This window comes from Emydura macquarii, unplaced genomic scaffold (genome assembly GCF_026122565.2).
Source record: "Emydura macquarii macquarii isolate MOO-44397 ecotype Brisbane River unplaced genomic scaffold, CSIRO-AGI_Emac_v2 contig_1451, whole genome shotgun sequence".
In the NCBI taxonomy this organism is placed as follows: domain Eukaryota; kingdom Metazoa; phylum Chordata; order Testudines; family Chelidae; genus Emydura; species Emydura macquarii.
This window is the reverse complement of record NW_027131588.1, coordinates 11213511-11235640: the sequence shown is the minus strand read 5'-3', so window position 1 is coordinate 11235640 and position 22130 is coordinate 11213511. Positions and strand designations below refer to the sequence as shown.

General features: G+C 43.9%; 1 protein-coding gene across 1 annotated transcript in view; it reads right to left on the bottom strand.

The window, feature by feature from the left end:
* Positions 1-419: 419 nt before the first annotated feature.
* IFT74 (intraflagellar transport 74) overlaps positions 420-22130 on the bottom strand; it is a 74668-nt gene continuing 52957 nt past the window's right edge. Inside the window, exons 17-20 of the mRNA XM_067553168.1 lie at positions 16113-16276; positions 12464-12589; positions 3580-3640; positions 420-621 (exon numbers count right to left, since the gene is read on the bottom strand). Of these exons, the coding sequence (XP_067409269.1) occupies positions 506-621; positions 3580-3640; positions 12464-12589; positions 16113-16276 (467 nt within the window). The 3' untranslated portion in view covers positions 420-505. The remainder of the gene's footprint in view (positions 622-3579; positions 3641-12463; positions 12590-16112; positions 16277-22130) is intronic.

Genomic DNA, 22130 nt, shown 5'->3' with positions numbered 1-22130 from the left:
TCATTTAGGTCAGTAAAGCTATACTGATTCATACCATCTGAAGATCTGGTCTGCTCTCTTAATACGGTTTAAGATAATTGTTTACTGACAACCAAGGGCCAATTGTTCAGTCCTGACTGAGGCAAAGTTCCCATTCTTTTCTATTTGTGTTTTGCCTGAGTAAGGATTATAATACTGAGCCCAAATGGTTTTGTGTGAGTAAAGATTTCAGGGTTGGGCCTCAAATAGTTAACTATGGACAGCAAACTATATTTTCATATCCAGAGTGTATATCCAGTGGGTTTATTTAAAATGTCCTATCTGGCTTTAAAGCTTTCAGACATAGTCCCTATATTTAAAATGAGGATGACTGCTGAAACCACTAATCTCTCTATAATCAGAAGGGATTTTTTGAATGCGCCTACTGTGCTACTGTTGAGGTTTCAGCTCAACAGTTCAGTGTTCTACAGTGCTTGTGGACATCTTCTATTGTTGGTCCACTGGAGCAGGAAGGAAGCGCCTGGGTTCAATTCCTGGTGTTCTGTAAAGCCTCTATGAGAGTTTTGTTGTATTCTGTAATCTGCTTACTCACGTTCTTCATTATTGGCTGATAGTCACTCTCCTGACTTTTTGTTGCTATGACTGATTAAAAGAGTTAAGGACAGAAACTGCCAAGAAAAATATTAACCTAATTAGAGATCATAAGGGAATTATATTACAAGAAGTCTTCTTCTAGAAAAATTGTCAGGGCTTGCAGATAATGGAAAAGCACTAATTGAATCTAAAGGGAACTACACTGCTTTAACAGCTTAGCCATTGTATCACACTAACGGCTTGTCTATGAAGTGTATTAGCCCACACCAGAGGAAACACACCTAGTGTGTTACACAGTAGGGGTACATCTAGATAGTGAGCAGCAGCCTCTAGTCTTTCAAACAGTACTTCATTAATGCGCACTAGGGAACTTTCAGTGCATGCCAGAAGGGTCCACACAAGCCAGTTAGGATGCATCTACACAGTGAGCGGCAGCAAGTCTCAGAGCCCAGATCAATAGACTTGGACTCTCACTATGGTGCTAAAAACAGCTGTGTAGACATTGCAGCTCAGGTTGTAGCTTAGGCTCTGAAGCCCATCCTCCTACCTAGCCTTCAGAGCCCTGAATGTCTGTACTGCTGTTTTGATCACTGTTTAGACAAAGCCTAAATGTGCTGGAAAAGGTACTGAAGTATCTTTTGTCCTCAATATGTATTGCCTTGTACATCCTCACTGGGGATTGTACTCACTGCTACATGGTGAATTAATCCATTTCAAATCAGTTAGCTGTTGTGGGAGGGTGTTGTCTAGAATCAAGGACATATCCTGACAACTGTCCCTTCTCTTTCTGTCAGGCCGTGCAGACATGAAACTTAATCCCTTTGTGCTGGGATGTGTGCTTAGACACTTAATATATTGTCTGAGTTAGACTTTTAGCAGTAAAGTTATAGTTAGGGGTTTGGTTTTCTAAATTTTGTTTTTGGACTTTTTCTGATTGTTAGCTTCTTTCTTCCTTGGTAGATAGTTAAAGATGTCAGGGTCCAAGACTTCTTGTCTTGACAAAATATCCCTGTGGAGGAAAGGATCCCAAAGCCAAACATGTAATGCCAGGAGGCTCTTCTGGATCTTAGCCTAAGAAGTCTCAGGCTCTATCAAGGAAGGACCTAGACACATGGTGCTGGGAGGCTCTTCTGGGTCTAAGCCCACTAGCAGTAGATATTATCTCACCTGTCAGTACAAGAAGTCATAAGATCCTTTTCCAAGAGCAGAACAGGCACTTCTCAAGGAGCTTGAGGGCTTCTTGGGTCTACCTAATTCTACTACTAAGAATAACAGGAAGCATTGGGGCAAACAAAAGTAGGATCCATTGCCATGTGGTAGGGTACTTAATCTCACAGTGGGTATCTGCAGAGGCAATGTCATTAGTAATAATACTTAGATCTTCAATATGAAGAAGAATCCGACTTTATTTGAAACTAATCCTTTATTGATTGTATTCAAGCAAAGAAAGCAAGCACATGGTTCAATGAAGTATCATATTTTACTGCATTTCTGGTTTTTAAAAAATAATTGAGTTTAATGGTCATCACAATTTTTTCCCACACTATAATTTGCAACTGATAACAAGGCCGTAAAAAAATCAAATAACAGCACAATCAATTTGCGGAATTCATGCCCCCAGGTATTATTGTGATCAACAGCTTAGCAGAATTTAAATAAAAGGATTAGACACTTACCTGACTGAAGAGAATGGTTACATTAGATAGGATAAAAAAAAAATTTAAACAAGAATATCAACTGTCATGCAAAGGGGCATAAGTCAACTACAAAGGGCTGGTCTGCACTACAAAGTTAGGTAGGCTTATCTACGTCGTTCAGGACGTGATAAATTTTATGCCCTGTGCAATGTAATTAAGCCAATCTAAGCCCCAGAGTAGACACCACTCGGCCTATCTACTCTCAAAGAAGTGGATTTACTATGACACTGTAGTTTTAAGTGTCTACACTACAGTGCTACAGCAGTGCAGCTCTAGTTGTAAACTGACGTGGGTTAGGAAGGAATTTCTCCTGTGGACTTCCTCTGAAGCATCTAGTATTGGCCACCATCTGAGACAGGATACTAGACTAGAGGACCGCTGGTCTGATCTGGTATTGCAGTTTCTATGTACCTATGATATTTTGAGCTATAATTGTATAACAATGATCTCACAGTATCTCTGATACTTCATTGCTATTGTTTTTAGATCATTTTTGTAAGAAGAGAGTTTACTTCATAACTTTATAGTCCCTAGATAATAAAGTTAAGGTATGATTATGCACTACTCAGATCTCTGCAATAATTAGAGACAGTAGTGCAAGTTAAGGAAAAATGTCTGCTCTCACTTAGAATGTCCGTGCTTTTGTTAGTTTAAAAATCTATTTGAAACTATTTTATGGCAGTCCTTTGCAATGAATGTTCTTTGAAAGTGTCATTACCACTAGTTTTTGGCAAGTTTTTTCTCAGTATATGGGGATCTAATTCTGCTCTCACATATGCAACTCCCACTGCATTTAATGAACTCCACACAAGCACCTAAAGGCAGTGTCTGGGTCCTTTGTGGGTTTTGTTTGCTGTATTTTACATACTGTAAAATGTCATGCATACTTATAGAGCGACATACCTTTAAAAAAATCATTGCATTTGCTGGAAAACTAAGGATAAGAATCAATTGGTGTAAGAATAATCACTGAAGAAAACCTATGAGTAAAAGGTATGCCCTGAGATAAACCCAAGAGTACAGGGGAAATCATATACCTTGTACAGGTGGTCTTTTAGTGATCAAATAAAAAATATTGGAAGCTTGGAGGTACTATAAGGAGTCATTTAATACTGGAGGTTGCCTAATGAGTTGCAGGTTTCATTGTATATAATAGTCTATCCATCAAACAAACATTTGAAAAACCCCTCCTCCCCTCCCTTACCCTGCTGTAAAATTGTCCTGACTGACTTTGCTTTGGGGAGGAAAAGGCTTTCTTAGTCAATTACTATAATGTATTAATTTTCAGCATTTTTTTAAAAACGGATACATTCTTTCATCACAAAGTTATTTTGCTCATGGTGCTGCCACTTCCTTTCCAAATTTGTAAGCTGAAAACACAAAAAGAAAATATTAACAAGAGCCAAAAATGAAAACAGGCACACATCCATTTATATGAAAAAAAAAAAAAAAGGCCCCCAAGTTGTCTTATCAATACCTCACATTCTATCAAACTTATAAGACCATGGTTAGAACACAAGAAAACTAGAAGATAAACAATTTGGAAGGATATTTTAAACATCCCATAATATGTAAATTGTAATATGTAAATTTAGCCCGCACATAGCTACTGCTCTGCTGTTTACACAAAAGTGAGAATACTGAATATAAACTGCTATGGAACATGAAAAACTGGATGATTATTTGAGATTTCTGTTATCTCCAAACAATTGTAACAGTGTCACAGAAAAGATGAACAGTGGAGGAAAATATGAATTGTTATCTTTTCATATCACTGAAAGGTGATCTGTTCTCAAAATCACCACTGATACAATATATTCTCACACTGTCTTGGACCCAGCAGCAGTACAGAAGCAACATAGCTGAGTTTCCTGTCTGATGCCAGAAGCTGTGATAAGAGCAGAGCTGCACTGAGAAGATTGTAAGACTGTGGGTTATTTGTTGGCACTTCTTCAATACTTTCAGCATCAACAGGAAGCTAATGTGGATATTATATTGATGGTTGCTTCCTCACAATACAATTTTATAATGTTAAATTGTTTTTCTGATGCTACTGTTCAAGATTTTTCATTTCAAGGTATGTAGACCCTTTCAAAGGTATTTTTAAAAATAAAGGTTGAAAATCATTCTAAAACCAAATTTTAAAGAAAGACACCAATAACATCTCAGATCTAAATTGATATATCTGAGGATGAAAATCAGTTCTTAAGCTGAATGATTGAGAATGGATGCTGTGTTACAGCTTTCCCTACCCAATACCAAAATTATCTTTATAATGAAAAATCTATCCATATACCACATCCATTTTATCCCTAGTTAAAAGCAAACATGAATCCTGCTGTTTGTATAAGTAATTAAACAAGATATTTGTGATCAATTGTATACTGCATCCACTATGGGTGCTGCTAAATGCAATATACCTAGTAAAGGCAACTCAATTTGAAATATAGTATGTAGAGATTGAAGACAATCATCAGCACTTTTTTACAGTAGCTTCTTGTACGTTGTACCCCACATAGTAAAACACTTTTAAGGCCACTATTTTTGGTCATACCAAGAGTAAACTCTCAGATCATATAAAGCCTGTCTAAATTTCTGTATGATTGATATATAAACAGGATCTACACCGTACATCAATATCTATGCAGAGTGGCAAGATGGCTAACCAGTCATCTTGGGATCTTACTTTCCTTCAAGCTAAGGTTTTTTTAGAATATGATAATTATGTTGAAGGATAAATTCTTATTTATGGAAGAGAACATAAGCTGAAACAGAAGTTTGCAGTTAATCAAAGGGCAGGGATGCTGTGCAGTTACTGATGGCTGCACATTTTTATCCCAATTAAACAGCTGTCTAGACCCTCATTGGTTGTCAGTGACCAAACTACATATTCACTATGGACAAGCTCTGATAGCCTTACTCAACAGCACCTTACTCCAGAAGTAGTCCTATTAAAGTGACTCAGTTTGAATATTGCCCCATGCTCTGACTAGTTGGCAGACAAAAGCCAGAGATTTGCATAACCATTGAATGGTTATTTCTACTCTGTATATTCAAATCTCTCTATTCTGATTAGTTCATGTATTCAGAATTTAAGTTGTTTGCCAACTCCCTGAAGCTGAAGTAGAAAAAAAATCCAAAATTCACATGAAAATGAAAAAAACAACCCGACAACTCCAAAACACAATAAGAATGTGGCTGGAAGAGAAATCAGTTCCCATTCTCTCTCGCTCTTTTCTTAAAGCTATTTTCCTCCTCCTCATCTCTACAGTCAGTAAAGCTTTTGTTGCCAAAATGATAGCAATCTATTTGTATATTGGAAGACTCCAAGTTGGTGGAGAGTTTTATAAGCCTCTTCTCTCCTGATTCATTTTTGAAACACAATATAAATAAAAATTTAAATGAAAGTTATTTTGGGGGAGAGAAACCTTGTTAAGCTGAAGGAAGAAGAAGAAAAGGCAAAAAGAGAAAGGAAAGTCATAGAGAAGAAGGGTGAAGGAAGGACTTATAAACTGTATTTAAAAGCAAAACTTACCTTTTGCCATTCTGGATTCTGTAGTTTTAACTCTCATTTAAAAAATGTTTTATAAAAAAATTCTGAATGTTGATGATAGTTTAAAAGGTTCTTCTGGACATAGGTATAACTTTATTCTATTCTCCTCAGTGTCTGAGTGTATTCAGTCAAGGATACAGAGATTACACCTTAAATGGCAATGACCTTCAAGTGATAATGTTATGCCTTTGTTTATTAGGGCTTAAGTCAGAAGGCAAATGTTAACTACGATATCTACACATACAATATTGCACTGAAATACAGATGAGAAGAATCACAGGACTATAAATAAACCAACATTGTATGTCTCTATACTTTAGATTTTTTTGAAAAGGAAGGTCAAGCCAAACAAAACAAAAGCATACTCAAAAAAAAAAGGGGGGGGGGGAATTTAAGAAATGTAGACTATTTTAATGCACTAGCCTTTTGTGCTTATAAGAGATGGTACTCACCTTGTGCGGTAACTGAGGCCTTCAAGATGTGTCCCCCTGTGGGTGCTCCACTCTAGGTGTTGGCGTGTCCTCACTTCCTTGATCAGAGATTTTTACAGCAGTACTTGTCCGGGTCGCACATGTGCAGCTTCCGTCTCATAGGGCAGCTGGTGCCTCTTTTGGTGCATGTGCAACTCAACCCAAACCCCTCTGTTCCTTTTCTACTATAGAGTCCAGTCTTTGAACTCCGAAGTAGACGGGAGGACAGTGGGTAGTGGAGCACCCACAGGGGGACACATTTCAAAGAACCTCAGTTGCAGCACAAGGTGAGTAATCCTCTCTTCTTCTTCAAGTGGTGTTCCTGTGGGTGCTCCACTCTCAGTGAGTCTAGAGCGGTTCCCCTCATTTGGTGAAAAGGACTTTGGATTCCATTGGTTGAACAGTTGAAAGTACAGTCTGGCCTACTGATGCATCCTTTTGGATGCCTGATCAATGGTACAGTGTTTTATAAAAGTAGAAACTAAAGCCCACGTAGCTGCCTTACATGTCTGCAATCGGAATGTTGTTGAGAAATGCTGCAGAGATGAACATTGTTCTCATGGAATGCGTTTTGACCCCTAGGGGGCTTGTAATTTTTTCTGTTTGTAGCATGAATTGATGAAACCTGATACCCACTTTGATAATCTCTGATTAGAGATAGGCATGCCTTTTGTGCGTTCTGCGATAGATACAAAGAGTTTGTCAGATTTCCTAAAGGGTTTTGTTCTGTCTAGGTCAGAGGTCGGCAACCTGTGGCGCACGTGCCATGATTTCGAACAGCACGCAGTGCCACTCACGTCCCCAAGCAGCACAGCGCTATGGCTGCTCCTCGCTTCTGGCCCCAACCCTCCCACATGGGCTCAGCGCAGGCACCCCGGCCAGAGCAGTGCTGCTCCTGACCCCAAGCAGTACAGAGCCATGCAGTAGCCCCTCCCCCTTCTAGCCCCACCCTCCATCTCCCAGGGGGTGCCCTGGCCAGAGCTGAGTTGCTTATGACCCCAAGCAGAGCAGCACAACAGCCGCTCCCCCTTCCAGCCCCACCCCTCTCCCAGATGGATCCAGAGGTGCCTTGGCCGGAGCCGCACTGCTCCTGGTGCAAAGCAGGCAGGGGAGCAGCCGCTGCGTGGTACTGCTTGGGACCGGGAGAGGCTCCTGGCCCGGGCCAGTGGCACGCTGACCTGGCCCCTCAGCTTCCTGGCCCCTCCTTTGCCCCTGCGCTGGATGCATCTAGGGAGCTGCGAGGACCCTGGGTGCACAGGGGCCAGGAAGCCTTCCCCCATGCTGCTGGGCAGCCTGGTGGCATCTGCCCCTTTCATTCCTGCTCCTCACTAGAGGGCCACCAGGGATGTCAGAGGGGGGCGGCTCCTCAGGAAGGCCCGGCCAGTGTCCCCCCCAAGGCCAGCGCCCGGGGGCATGCTACCAACGGGGGAAGGGAGGAGGGGAAAGACGCAAATACAAATAGTGGCCCCCGGATGCCCCGTAAGCCACTGGGGGCCCAGGGCATCTGGGAGGGGGTGGGGGGGGGGAAGACTTGGCCCGCCCCTTCCCACAGGTTGCCGACCACTGGTCTAAGTAAAAACCTAGTGTTCGTCTGATATCCAGAGTGTGCAGCGTAACACCTTGTGCGTTATGATGGGGCTTTGGGCAGAAGGTAGGTAAGTGAACTGGTTGGTTCATATGAAAGTCTGATGTAATTTATGGTAGCAATTTTGGGTGAGGTTTGAGCGTGATCTTGTCCTTGTGGAAAATCGTGTAGGGTGGATAGGCTATAAGTGCCCCCAATTTCTGCTACATGGCAGGCCAATGTGATGGCCACTAAGGAGGACACTTTCATAGCCATATGCATAAATGAGCATGTTGCTAACGATTCAAATGTTTTTTTGGTAATGGCCTGCAGTACTAGATTTAGATCTCATGGTGTTTTAGAAGTACGTATATCTGGGCATACCTTTTGGATCTTTATGATGAATCGTTTCACAATTGGTGTGTAAACAGTGTTTACATTTTGTCATGGAAGACCATAATGGCCGCTAGAGGAACATTTACTGAGCTAATCAATAAACCCGATCTTTTAAATTCTAGGACGTAGTCCAGGATGGCTGGAATGGATGCAGATGTTTTTTTTGTTGTCAGTTTCCTACTATTTAATAAGATGTATTTAACCTGTTCAGAGCATTCTAGCTCTTCTTGGCTGAACCAGTTAGGTACCATGCTGTTAAGTAAAGCTTCTGTTGTTCCGGGTGGAAGATCCGGCTGTTGTCCTGAGACAGAAGATCGTTGCGAAGTGGGAGAATGATCACTGTGTATATCAACATCTGACATAGGTAGGAATACCAGATTTGTCTGGGGCATGTGGGCGCTATCATTATCACTGTTGCTCTGTCCACACGTATTTTACCTCTCGACTCCGCAATGGGGCGTTGTGAGTCCTTCGGTGCCACAGCCTGTGCAGTACCTGAGGAACCTGGTGCCTCATAGGTATTTAATCTTGGGGTTTTTGTTACACTTGGGGTAAACTCTCTTCTTTGGTGACTCCCTTAGGTGAGGTTAAGGCTCTCTTTCTTGAGGATTTCTCGGTTTTTTCTGAAGAGGGATTATTTGGCCCCAGGTCAGAGGAGGGTCTCAGCGATTTTCCCATAAGAATAAGTTTAAAAGTTGGAGATCCCTATTTCTTCTGGCTCTGGCTTAGAGGTTCTTACATTGTATACATTTTTGAGGTACATGACCCTCACCCAGGCAGCAAACACATTGGGAATGTCCATCTGATGCTGGGATGGCAACTCTGCAAGATGTACACCTTTTAAAAGCTGGTGAACCAGGCATGTGGACAGGTGTTCTGGAAAGATGGAATCTACTCTACTCTATCGAGGAGAGGAGAGGAGAGGAAAGAAAAACATTTTTTTTGAACAAGGAAGACAGGTAAAACTAACTACTGACTGAACTAAAACTAATTACTGACAAAACTAACAATATTTCTAAAGGCTATAAGTAAGAGGATGAGTTAAAGTAAGAATTTCTCAGGGCTCAGTCTTAGACCATGGACAGTTGAGAAGGAACCTAGGGGGTCGGGTTGTGCGTGCACCAAAAGAGGCACCAACGTCGCCACGAGAGGGGAGCTGTGCATGCATGACCTGGATGAAGATTGCTGTAAAAATTTCAAATCAAGGATGCAAGGACACGCCAACACCTAGAGTGGAGCACCCACAGAGACACCACTTGAAGAAGTATCCTGGGTTCAAATTTGGTTTTAATTACAATAGTCTAAATCTTAAAGTCTTCATTCAGGCAAGACAGTAACCTGAGTAAGCATCATAGGATTTGACCCAATATTTGTGCCAAATAAAAATCTCTGTTTGGAATGCAGGTGATGGAGAGGAATCTAGATCAGTGGTTCTCAAATGGTGTTCCGCGGAGCTGAGTGGAAGGGTTCCGCGAAGAAACTGTACCGCGCTGCCGAATGTGAGAGAAATCCGGTGCCGCCAATCAGCTGATGGGGCCGCCGAACAGCTGCTCGCGCGCCGCCGATCAGCGGATGGGGCCTCCGGAAACGGCCCTGAAAGCGCGCTGCCGAATCAAGCAAACACCGCGCCGCCGAAAAGAGGAAGATTTCCTTGACTTTTCGGCGGATGGTATGGCATGGGTGGGCAAGGGTTCCGAGGATATGGCATGGGCGCGCAAGGGTTCTGTGGGTGGAAAGAAATTGAGAAACACTGATCTACATCATTCTCCCATATCTGTGTTAGCTCTACACTAACAGAAGGAAAAAAGTAACAACAAATTGCAAGTCTGACTACAGGTTAGGAGAACATATAATAAGTAAAAAGGTGTCTTTTTTTTTACATAGTAACGTTTCTGATCAGCACCACATTTTAAATGTTGCCAGTGTACAAAACACAGAAGACATGTTCTTTGCCCCAAGAGCTTACATTCTAATTAGGCAGACCATACAGTAAAGACACACAAATGCAAAAGATGACCAGATGATTGTCTAGACTGTCCGAAGTACAGTTGTTTTATACTATTAAGTATATGCTTTTTTCTTTGGTGGTTTATCAATGAAAGACTACACAGGAATAGTTGGTTGTAAGAGGGATTTGACTGAAGAGATGTAAACTGGTGGTGTTTCAGTTCAGGTCCAAACACAAGCTACATACTCATTACAAAATAAAAAATTCATCCTTCCTGAGGTCTATTTGTATTAACTAAAGAACACAACATAAAACTAAGCCTTAGCCTTCTCCCTACGCTTGAATGCTCCTGGGATACCTGCTCTCAGGAACAACGTGTTTCGATGTCTGATGAGGTTCATCCATGGTACTGCTAAACAACACAACGTTTAACCTAGATTCCTAAAAATATTTCTTAAGTGTGAATTAGTGTTTTTGCCTTTGGAGTACAACAAATTGTTTCAAAAGGTTGGTATTTTCTATAAGTTTAATAGAAGAAGATACACCTTGTTGGGATGATATTGAATTACTAAATTATTATAAATTACTGTGGTTGGCATGAGTCTGGTAAAGCTTGGTAAGTCTAAATTTGCTAGAGGATTCTGGGAGCAAGGACTCTTAGCATTAGATGGAAAATTACCAAGAGTGCTAAAATTGCACTTAAACACTGGCATAAACTATGGCTTGGTCTACACACTTACCCAGCAATTCGGCGGCAGTCGACAGGAGTTATGCAAACAACACAGAGTAGCCTGTTGACTGCTGTGCTTCCCTTCTGCGCGCCGTCTTCACTGCACTAAGCCGACGGGAACTGCATTCCCGTTGACGCAGCGCTACGCCACTTGAGAGGGTGGATTAACAGTGGCGACTTCTGGATCGATTGAGCGGATCTTCACTGATCACTCAATCGATCCAGATAGGTCGATCTGATGGTGCCGACTTTGCCGCCGTCAATGTAGATGTACCCTATGTAACATGTATGTTTAATCAGGGGCCCTGTGTGTATTTGTGCTGATCTGGAAGCTTTATGGTCATGTTCAGCCAATGGCCAGTTCACCTAGTGTACACACAATAGACACATAAACGGTGAACTTGGAACTAAATGATCTGGGTCAACTGACCCTTTAGGATAGCACAACATCAGGAGCCCAGGTAAATAACTGATGTCAGCCAACCCTCAGTTTATCTCTGTTGTTCCTCCCAAAATAAATCAGAAAAACAAGTTATAAAATGCTAACAGAGCATACTTTGGGGACATGTGACTCCTTTGAAAAAAGGGTATAAGTATTGGGGAATATCATACACACTTCCCATCCTCCCCAATTAACATCTGAAGAGGCCTGTGATGGTGTAAGATAGAAAAGCCCCAGGGTAGCCAACACCCTGCTACTAAGGACTCCTGAGCCAGAGGGTTTCCGGATAGCCAACATCTTACCCTGGAGGAACACTGAACAGACCAAGTGTTCAAGAAGAAAAGCGGCCTCCATCTAGAACTGGTAGCTATACCTGCTTTGTTTGCCAATCAGGATACCGTGTAGAGCCAACATAGTTACTGAGGGTTTGGAGAACTTGGATACTTGGGGAACTGAAGCTTATTAGGAAGAGGCATTGTATAACCTCTTGCTGCCTGTCTGTGATTCTTTCAAATAAATACTTTGCAATGAAGAAAATTGAATCCAGATTTTCACTGGCACTAATACCATGAGTTCTGCCCAGCTGTGGGCCAATAAAAGGTCCAGTTCTTCACTCCTCACAAGAACTTTTCTCTCTCCTCTTCAAACTGTTCTGTATTTTATGGGCTGGGGAAAAGAGATTGCTATGGCCACTCTGAACCTGCCAGTCCAGCCCTGAGAAAAGCCAAGCCTGATCCTGAGCGCCTGCAGCAATAACAGCAAGGCTAAAGAGGAAAAATAGGGACTTTGAATAACATTTTAAATGAGCATTTAACAAGGGATATGCAAATATTTGACATAACACTGATCTCAACAAACTTGAAATCCTCTGCTTTCAATAAATTGATTGGGGGAGGGGAGGTTGTTACCATCCAGTTGAACAAACTAGAGGATTTAGGCATGGAATTCCAATACACAGCTTTGAAAACTTATTCCACAATTTATGTATTCCTCAAAAAACTAACTGATTCATTCAAATATAGGTTCATGTATTTGAGAAATTCAAGACCTGGAATGAAACAACTGAAGAGATATCTATTTTGAACTATACCTGGGAATGTGTCTCATTCTCTTGAAGTTGTGTCTTTAGTGTTTCATACTCTGCACTCAATTGTTCCATTATTTTCTTGAAGGCATTTCTACATTTTATCAATCTTTCTTTCTCCTCATGGAGTTTCTAGAGGAAAAAAAGCAAAATGGATTAAACTGGTCTTAAGGTATTGTATTTCCATTAAAACTACCAATTACTTTGAACCTAAGAATTTCTAATATACTCATCATCATAGTGATTTCTGACTTTCCCACAAGAATTCATTCAAATTTACTATGGACTGATTGTCCCAACTGTTTGCCTGTATTCCATTTAACTTTCCAGGAGCTACTTTCTTTCTCTTTCCCCCAAGCAAGAAGGTATACAGAAAGAATTCAGAACTTATTCTTCAAATATCACAAAAACTATATCAATACTTAGCATGAGAAGTTGCATTTAATACCGATGAACAAGATGTAGCTGTTAAAATGCACAATTGGTGAAGTGAAACGAGGCACAAATGTCCACAATCTCTTTCATATTAATTCTAGAAATGAGGTCATCACAGCATGCAATTATGTGAGGCTGTGTGGTACACTGGATCAAACATTAGCATGAGGCTCAGGAGACCTGGGCTCTACTCTTGGTTCTGTTGCTGGCCTATTAAGTGATTTTGAACTAGTTACTTCAAACCTTCTATGCCACAATTTCCCCATTTATAAATTGGGGATAATGAAACTGATCTCCTTGGTAAAGCAATTTGAGATCTATCGATGAAAAAAGCTACACAAGAGCTAGGTGTTATTACTGTTAAGAACATAAGAATGGCCATACTGGGTCAGACCAATGGTCCACCTCGCCCACTATCCTGTCTTCTGATAATGGCCGTTGCCAGGTGCTTCAGAGGGAATGAATAGAACAGGTAATCCATCAAGTGATCTATCCCGTCATTCCCAGGCTCTGGCAAACAGCAATCCCTGCCTATCTTGGCTAATAGCCATTGATGGACCTATCCTCCATGAAGTTATCTAGTTCTTTTTGAACCCTGTTATAGTCTTGGCCTTCACAACTCCTCTGGCAAGGAGTTCCACAGGTTGACTGTGCATTGTGTGAAAAAAAAATCCTTTTGTTTGTTTAAAAACTGCTGCCTATTAATTTCATTTGGTGACTTGAGTTTTTGTGTTATGAGAAGGAGTAAGTAACACTTCCTTATTTACTTTCTCCACACCAGTCACGATTTTATAGACCTCTATCATATGACCCCTTAGTTGTCTCTTTTCCATGCTGAAAAGTCCCAGTATTACTAATCTCTCCTCATATGGAAGCTTTTCCATATCCCAATCATTTTAGTTGCCCTTTTCTATACATTTCCAATTCCAATATATCTTTTTTGAGATGGGGCAACCAGATCTACATGCAGTATTCAAGTTGTGGGCGTACAATAGATTTATAAAGAGGCAATACGGTATTTTCTGTCTTATTATCTATCCTTTTCCTAATGATTCCCAACATTCTGTTAGCTTTTTTGACTGCCGCTACACATTGAATGGACGTTTTCAGAGAACTATCCACAGTGACTCCAAGATCTCTTTCTTGAGTGGTAACAGCTTAGGCCCCATCATTTTATATATATAGTTGGGATTATGTTTTCCAATGTGCATTACTTTGCATTTATCAACACTGAATTTCATCTGCCATTTTATTGCCCAGTCACCCAGTTTTGTGAGATCCCTTTGTAAGTCTCTGTAGTCTGCTTTGGACTTACTTATCTTGAATAGTTCTTTATCATATGCAAATTTTGCCACTTCACTGTTTACCCTTTTTTTCAGATCATTTATGAATATATTAAACAGTACTGGTCTCCCAGTACAGACCGCTGGGGACACCACTATTTACCTCTCTCCATTCTGAAAACTGATCATTTATTCCTACCCTTGTTTCCTATCCTTTAATCAGTTATTGATCCAAGAGAGGACCTTTCCTCTTATCCCATGACCGCTTACTTTGCTTAAGAGCCTTTGGTGAGGGACCTTATCAAAAGCTTTCTGAAAATCTAAGTACACTATATCCACTGGATCACCCTTGTCCACACACTTGCTGACCGCCTCCTAGAATTCTAGTAGATTGGTAAGGCATGATTTCCCTTTACAAAAACCATGTTGACTCTTCCCCAACAAATCGTATTAATCTATGGGTAGGTCTTCAAATTCGTCGCCATCAGATCGATTTATCCGGATTAATTGAATGGAAGTGAAGACCCGCTCAATTGATCCAGAAGTTGATTTAATAAAACCACCTCCCAAAAAGCGTAGTGCTGAGTTGACAGGTACACATTTCCGTTGGCGCAGTGTAGTGGAGACAGCATGCAGAAGGGAATTTAGGAAGTCGACGTACATTACGCAAGCTACTCTGCGTAGCTTGCGTAACTCCCATTGACTGCCGCCGAATTTGCCAGTCAGTATAGACCAGGCCTGAGTGTCTGATAATTCTGTGCTTTACTATAGTTTCAACCAATTTGCCTGATACTGAAGTTAGGCTAGCTGGCTTGTAATTTCCAGGATTGCCTCTGGAGCCTTTTTTAAAAATTGGTGTCACATTAGCTATCTGATACAGAAGTTAATTAAATGATAGGTTACATATCACAGTTAGTAGTTCTGCAATTTCACAGTTGAGTTCTTTCAGAACTCTTGGTTGGATACCATCTGGGCCTGGTGACTTATTACTGTTTAATTTATCAATTTTTTCCAAAACCTCCTCTAATGACACCTCAATCAGGGACAATTCCTCAGATTTGTCATCTAAAAAGAACGGCTCAGGTTTGGAAATCTCCCTCACATCCTCAGCCATGAAGACCGATGCAAATAATTCATTTAGTTTCTCCACAATAGCCTTACCTTCCTTGAGTGCTCCTTTAGCATCTCAGTTGTCCAGTGGCCCCACTGATTGTTTAGCATGCTTCTTGCTTCTGATGTACTTAAAAATGCTTTTGCTGTTACTTTTTGAGTAGCCGTTCTTCAACTTCTTTTCTGGCCTTGCTAATTATATTTTTACACTTCACTTCCCAGAGTTTATGCTCTTTTCTATTTTCCTCAATAGGATTTAACTTCCACTTTTTAAGGAAGCCTTTTTGCCTCTAACCTCTTCATTTACTTTGTTGTTTAGCCACAGTGGCACTTTTTTGGTCCTCTTACTATGTTTTTAATTTCGTGTATACATTTAAATTGAGCATCTATTATGGTGTGTCTAAAAAATTTCTATGCAGTTTGCAGGGATTTCTCTTTTGGCACTGACACTTTTAATTAAACTGTTATTACAATGTCAAATATAATGGAGAAATTTGACGTCATTTGCTTCAAGCCTTCAAACAAATTACTTCCCAACATCGTTTTGAAAACAAAGATATAAAAACATAAACCAGACTCTATTTGAACATAGCATGACAAATATCAGTCTGAGGATAATAATGGCTGAGCTCTGAACAAAGGCAATGCTAATTATTATTATTATCATTCATTATTTGTATTGTGGTAGCACCTAAGAACCTCAGTCATGGACCAGGGCTCCATTGTGCTAGGTGCTGTAGCAATACAGAACAGAAAGGTGTTTTCTGCCCCAAAGAACTTACAATGTAAGTAATCTAGGTTGTGCTACCAGATACTGCTGTTATTACCTTTTTCTTCTCTTCTCCTGATGCTTTCAGAGCTGGCAAATTATTGTACATCTCCAAGTCCTTTGTCATCTGTTCAATTTTTTCTTTGAGAGAAGCCTGTTCATCAACCATCTTACCTTCCAACAATTCCATCTTTTGCAGGTCCATTCGCAGTCTTTGACTATCTAGAACACAGGGAACAAGTGTTATAAGCAACAGTAACTTTTCTTCATGATAGTATTACCAAATGCACCAAGATTTAACTCCCAATTTTCCACTACACAATGCACCAGCCAACTTCTGCTTGCTTTACTCATGTTGACACCAATGGGACTATTCATGAGAATAAGGTAAGCAGGATTTGGCCCAACACACCTTGCCATTTGTCAAAAGATATTTTACAATTATTTCAGATACGGAAGACTAGAGAGTTTAAGTATGAGGAAACTCTGTGGTGACCGGAGATACTACAGTGTGGGAATTCCATTTTGCTTTTGTTAATATTTACTTCTTTGTCAATTTCAGGTTTTATTGTGCCAGCACATTAATACAAAATGTTAGTTGCAAACAATGCAGGTGAATGTTTATTTTTAAATTGTTTCCATTTAGTATTTTTAAAATCATATAAATATTTCTGCTTTCATTTTTGAAAGAGTCTTGTTTTTATAATACTAAATTTAGGGTAAATCTGCCCAGGACACTGGCTTTTTAAATGAGGAATATTTCTAAAGCCTTAAAGTAATAAAAATTGGTATAAGTCATAGCTGAAAAGATCATAATGCAATGAATACTGTGTTCAGTTATGGTCACCTCACATCAAAAGGGATGTAACAGAATTAGAGGGGGTTCAAAGATTGATGATCAGAAGGATTAAAGTCATGAAAAAAGTCTCATACGAAGAGAGATATAAGGGACTGTTTACTTTAAAGAGGAGATGAATAAGAGGGGACATGTCAAAGGTATACAAAATAATGAATGGTATAGAGAAGGTAGATTGGGAACTTCTGTTCACCATCTCCTCATACAAGAACAAAGGTATAGTCAAGGAAGGTGAAATACGGCAACTTCAAAACTGATATGAGAAAAACAGGTTACTTACCAGTAACTGATGTTCTTCGAGATGTGTTGCTTGTGTTCCTTCCACTATAGGTGTGTGCACACCTCCGTGCACGGTTACCCGTAACTTTTTTCCCCTTAGCAGATCCCGTAGGGCCAGCTCCAGCACCTCCTGGAGACCCGTGCACATGCAGCGGTATATGAGGCGCTGCCGGCCTTATGCCCCCTCAGTCCCTTCTTTCTGCTAACTCCGGCAGCGGGGACAGGGGGTGTGTTGTGGAATGGACATAAGCAACACATCTCGAAGAACATCAGTTACTGGTAAGTAACCCTGTTTTCTTCTTCGAGTGCTTGCTCATGTCCATTCTACTATAGGTGATTAACAAGCAATACCTTTGGAGGTGGGTCGGAGTTACCGGTGAGCTGCCGTCAGCACCACTCTGCCGAATCCCGCATCCTCTCTCGCCTGCTGGACGATGGCGTAGTGGGATGTGAAGCTATGCACCGATGACCAGGTAGCAGCTTTGCAGATGTCCTGCAGGGGCATTCTCTTCAGGAAGGCTGTAGACGAGGCTTGAGCTCTGGTTGAGTGTGCTGTGATGGTTCCCGGAAGCGGCATCTTCGCCTGCTCGTAGCAGAACCTGATGCATGATGTAATCCATGAGGAGATGCACTGGGTAGAGACAGGTGAGCCTTTCATCCGGTCGGCCACTGCAACGAAGAGTTGCGTTGATTTCTGGAATGGCTTTGTGCGCTCAATGTAGAAGGCCAGGGCTCGTCTCACGTACAGTGAATGCCATCTCCTCTCCTCCTCCGAACCGTGAGGTTTGGGAAAAAACACAGGGAGAAAAATATCTTGATTACAATGAAATTGGGAAACCACCATGGGTAGGAAGGCCAGATATGGCCTCAGCTGAACCTTGTCCTTATAGAATACTGTATAAGAGGGCTTCAAGGTCAAGGCCCTAATCTCAGAGACCCTCCTGGCTGAGGTAATGGCCACCAGGAAGGCTACCTTCCATGAAAGGATGAGCAGAGGGCGTGAAGCCATGGGTTCAAAGGGAAGTCCTGTGAGTCTCGAGAGGACCAGATTGAGATCCCAGGGAGGCACCAGATCACGGACCTGCGGATAAAACCACTCCAACCCCTTGAGGAACCTGACCGACATGGGATGGGAGAACAGCGATCTCCCCTCTAGTGGCTGATGGAAGGCTGAAGTGGCCGCCAGGTGAACCTTCAATGAGGCCAACGCCAGACCCTGGAGCTTTAACTAGAGCAGGTACTCCAGGATCGCCTGTATAGGCGAGAGGCTGGGCGGAATTCTCCAGGACTCCACCGAACAGGTAAACCCCCTCCTCTTAGCCCAATACATGACCTGGGTGGAAGGCTTCCTGCTGCCAAGTAGGACTTGCTGGACCTGCACCGAGCAGGCTCTCTCTCCCTCCGTCAGCCACAGAGCCTCCAGGCCACGAGATGCAGGGAGTCCAGGTCGTGGTGCAACAGGCGACCATGGTCCTGGAATAGAAGGTCGTGGCACCTCGGGAGCTCCAGAGGTGGGGCGATCAAAAAGTCCAGCAGCATGCTGAACCAGTGCTGTCTTGACCAGGCTGGAGCGATGAGTATAATGTCTGCACTGTCCCTCTTTATTTTCAGCAGGACCTTAGGTAGGAGCAGAATGGGCGGAAACGCATACATGAGGATCCCTGTCCAGTCCATGAGGAACATGTCGGAAATCAACCCAGTCTCGTGACCCCGGAATGAGCAGAACCTTGGACACATCATGTTCCAGGCTGACGCGAATAGGTCCAGTTGGGGAATGCCCCACTTCTGGAAGATCATAGCCACCACCTCTGGGTGCAACGACCAGTCGTGGCGGGGTAGAAATGACTGGCTGAGGCAATCTGCCTTGTTGTTCCTCACTCCCAGGAGGTGAGAGGCAGTCAAGTGGAATCATGCCTCATGGAAAAGTCCCACAGATGGATAGCTTCCTCGCAGAGGGCCGAGGAGTGTGCTGCACCCTGCCTGTTTATGTAAAACATGGCTGCGATGTTGTCTGTCAGCATCTGCACCACTCTGCCTGTCAGGAATCAGAGGAACACCTTGCACGCTAGGCGAATGGCCCTCAGCTCCTTCACGTTGATGTGCAGGTGCCTCTCCTCCCCCGACCAGAGCCCCTGAGTGCCTAGATTGGCACTGATGTGGGCTCCCCATCCTACGCCCGACGAGTCAGAAATTAGGGTGACCAGCGGGACCAGTTCCCTGAATGGAACACCCTTCATCACTGCCCTAGGAGTCCACCACCAGTTTAGAGAGGCTAAGACGGGCGATGGAACTGTGATCACCCGGTTCAATGGGCGTCTGCTTGGCACATATACCGAGGACAACCATGCCTGAAGCGGTCTGAGCCTCAGGCGAGCTAGTCTCACTACGGACGTGCAGGCTGCTATGTGACCTAACAGCTGTAGGCAGTGCCTGGCTACTGCCGTGAGGCATCGGTGCAGCTGGGAGATGATAGAGACCATCGCCTCGAAAAGTGGCTGAGGCAGGAAGGCTCTGGCCTGGGAAGCGTCCAAGGGTGGCCCCAATGAATTCTATGCATTGCACTGGGGTTATTGTGGACTTCTGTTAGTTTATGAGTAGTTCTAGTTTGCTGCACGTGAAGCAAGTTAGGGTCAGGCTTTCCTGCACTTGGGACCTGGACCTGTCCCTGATCAGCCAATCGTTCAGGTAAGGGAAAATTTGCACACCCTTTCGTCTCAGGTGGGCAGCCACTACTGCCATGCACGTGGTGAACACCCTGCAAGCTGAAGATAGGCCAAAGGGTAGGGCTGTAAACTGCTAGTGGGAGCTAGCCACCGTGAAACAGAGAAAACACCTGTGGCTGAGGAGGATAGACACATGAAAGTATGCGTCTTTGAGATAGAGGGTGGCATACCAGTCTCCTGAATGCAAGGAAGGGATCATGGAGGCTAGGGAGACCATGCGAAACCTGAATCATTTGACGTATTTGTTTAGACGACGCAGGTCTAATATGGGTCTCAGACCCCCCTTCGCCTTGGGGATGAGGAAGTACCTCAAATAGAACCCCTTTCCCCTTCTGCCTTGAGGGACCATTTCCACCGCTTCCAGGTTGAGGAGGGTGTCCACCTCCTGCAAGAGGGGTTGCTCGTGAGAGGGGTCCCTGAAGAGGGACAGAGGGTGAGGGTTGTTGGGGGGGGTAGATGTAAACTGCAGGGCATAGCCCCCTGAGACTATCCCAAGGACCCAATGGTCCGAAGTGATTTTTGCCCATTCAGAATAGAAGGGCCTTAACCTGTTTAGGAAGGGGCGGGGCGAATCCAGGAGAGCAGTCAGAGCACCACCCTCAGGCGCACCATCAAAATTGCCTCCTCTGGTTGCCCGACCTCCTGGGGGGCCCCTGCTGGGGAGCTGAGGACGAGCTAGGGGGCTGACTTTTTCTTCTAAATCCCCTATTCCTATCCCTATTCCTATAGGGTTGAAAAGGCCTGGGTGGAGGCCTTGGCTACTGCTGCGCCTGGCACCATGACTGACGCCTGGAAAACTGGGGCGTGTAAAGGCCCAGGTAGCGAAGCGTGGCCCTGGAGTCCTTCAGAGTCCTTCGCACTGGTCTGGTCGGAGAATAGGGCCGACCCATCAAAGGGGAGGTCCTGAATAGACTGCTGCACCTCCTGGGACAGGCCCGAGAATTGCAGCCACGAGCACCTTTTCATACAGATGACGGAGTCTATGGCCCTGCCCGCCGAGTCAGCAGCGTCACAGGATGTCTGGAGTGCTGCCCTAGCTACCACAGTTCCTTCCTCCATGATAGTGCTAAAGTCTGCAGCCTGGTCCTGGGCAGGGCCTCAGCGAACCGCCTGAGGGAGTCCCAGAGGTGGAAATTATCTCTGCCCAGGAGGGCCTGATGTTGGCAATCCTGAACTGCAGGCTTGCCGTGGAATAAACTGTTCTCCCAAACAAGTCTAGCTTCTTATTGTCCTTGTTCTTGGGAGTGAACCCTGGCTGACCTTGCCTGTCTCGCTAGTTAGCCACATCTACCACCAGGGTTCCCGGGGTGGGATGAGTGAACAAATACTCAAACCCCTCGGCCAGGACGTAATATTTTTTCTCAGCCACCTTTGACTTAGGGACGACCAAGGAAGGGGTTTGCCACAGGGCCTTTACAATCTTAAGGACCCTTTCGTGGACTGGAAGGGCCACTCTCGCTGGGGCAGCTGCCACCCGCACATTAAAGAGGCTATCTTCAGCCTCTTTTTACTCCTTCACCTCCAGCCCCAACTTGGAGGCCACCCTCCTGAGCAGCTCCTAGTGCGCCCTGAAATCCTCCCGAGTGGTCGTGGGAGACTGCCTCTTCAGGAGGAGGAAGAGGACTGCCAAGGTGCGTCCTGAGGGTGTGCCCCATCCTGGCGAAGGGTTGTACCCGTTGAGGGTCCCTCCTTGGGGTCCGAGTCCTCGTCTGAGGAGTGGTGTCTATGAGCCTTCCCCTATGCTAGAGAGATGGACTGCACCCCCGATGACATAATGGATTGGGGTCCCGGCCCCACCTGGACACCCCATGGGGCCCAATAAGGCCACAGGCTGTCGGCTCACCCGAGGACTGTTCCCCCAGGGAGACCCCGAGTCATCCTCCAGAGGCCCTGGACCGGTGGTGCCATGTATGTCCTTGGTCCCGGGAACCCTTCCATGCCGAGGACCGCCGTCCATATGCCTACGATGAGGACGATGAGGACTGTCTCTGTCGCCGCAAGTGGTGCCGACGAACAGGGGTGTGCTCCAAAGAGCTAGAGGTACCGGAGCGTCGTCTTGGTACCGATGATTTCTGCTGCCGCTTGCTTTGTGGCCCTGCAGACACCTTCGGTGACCAAGGGGCACCACTCCGAACTCCTCGGTGCTGAGCCGGACTCCGGTGACCTGGTTCCACACCGCAGACTGCGCAGTGCCGGGTCTTCCTCCAGTGACCGGGTT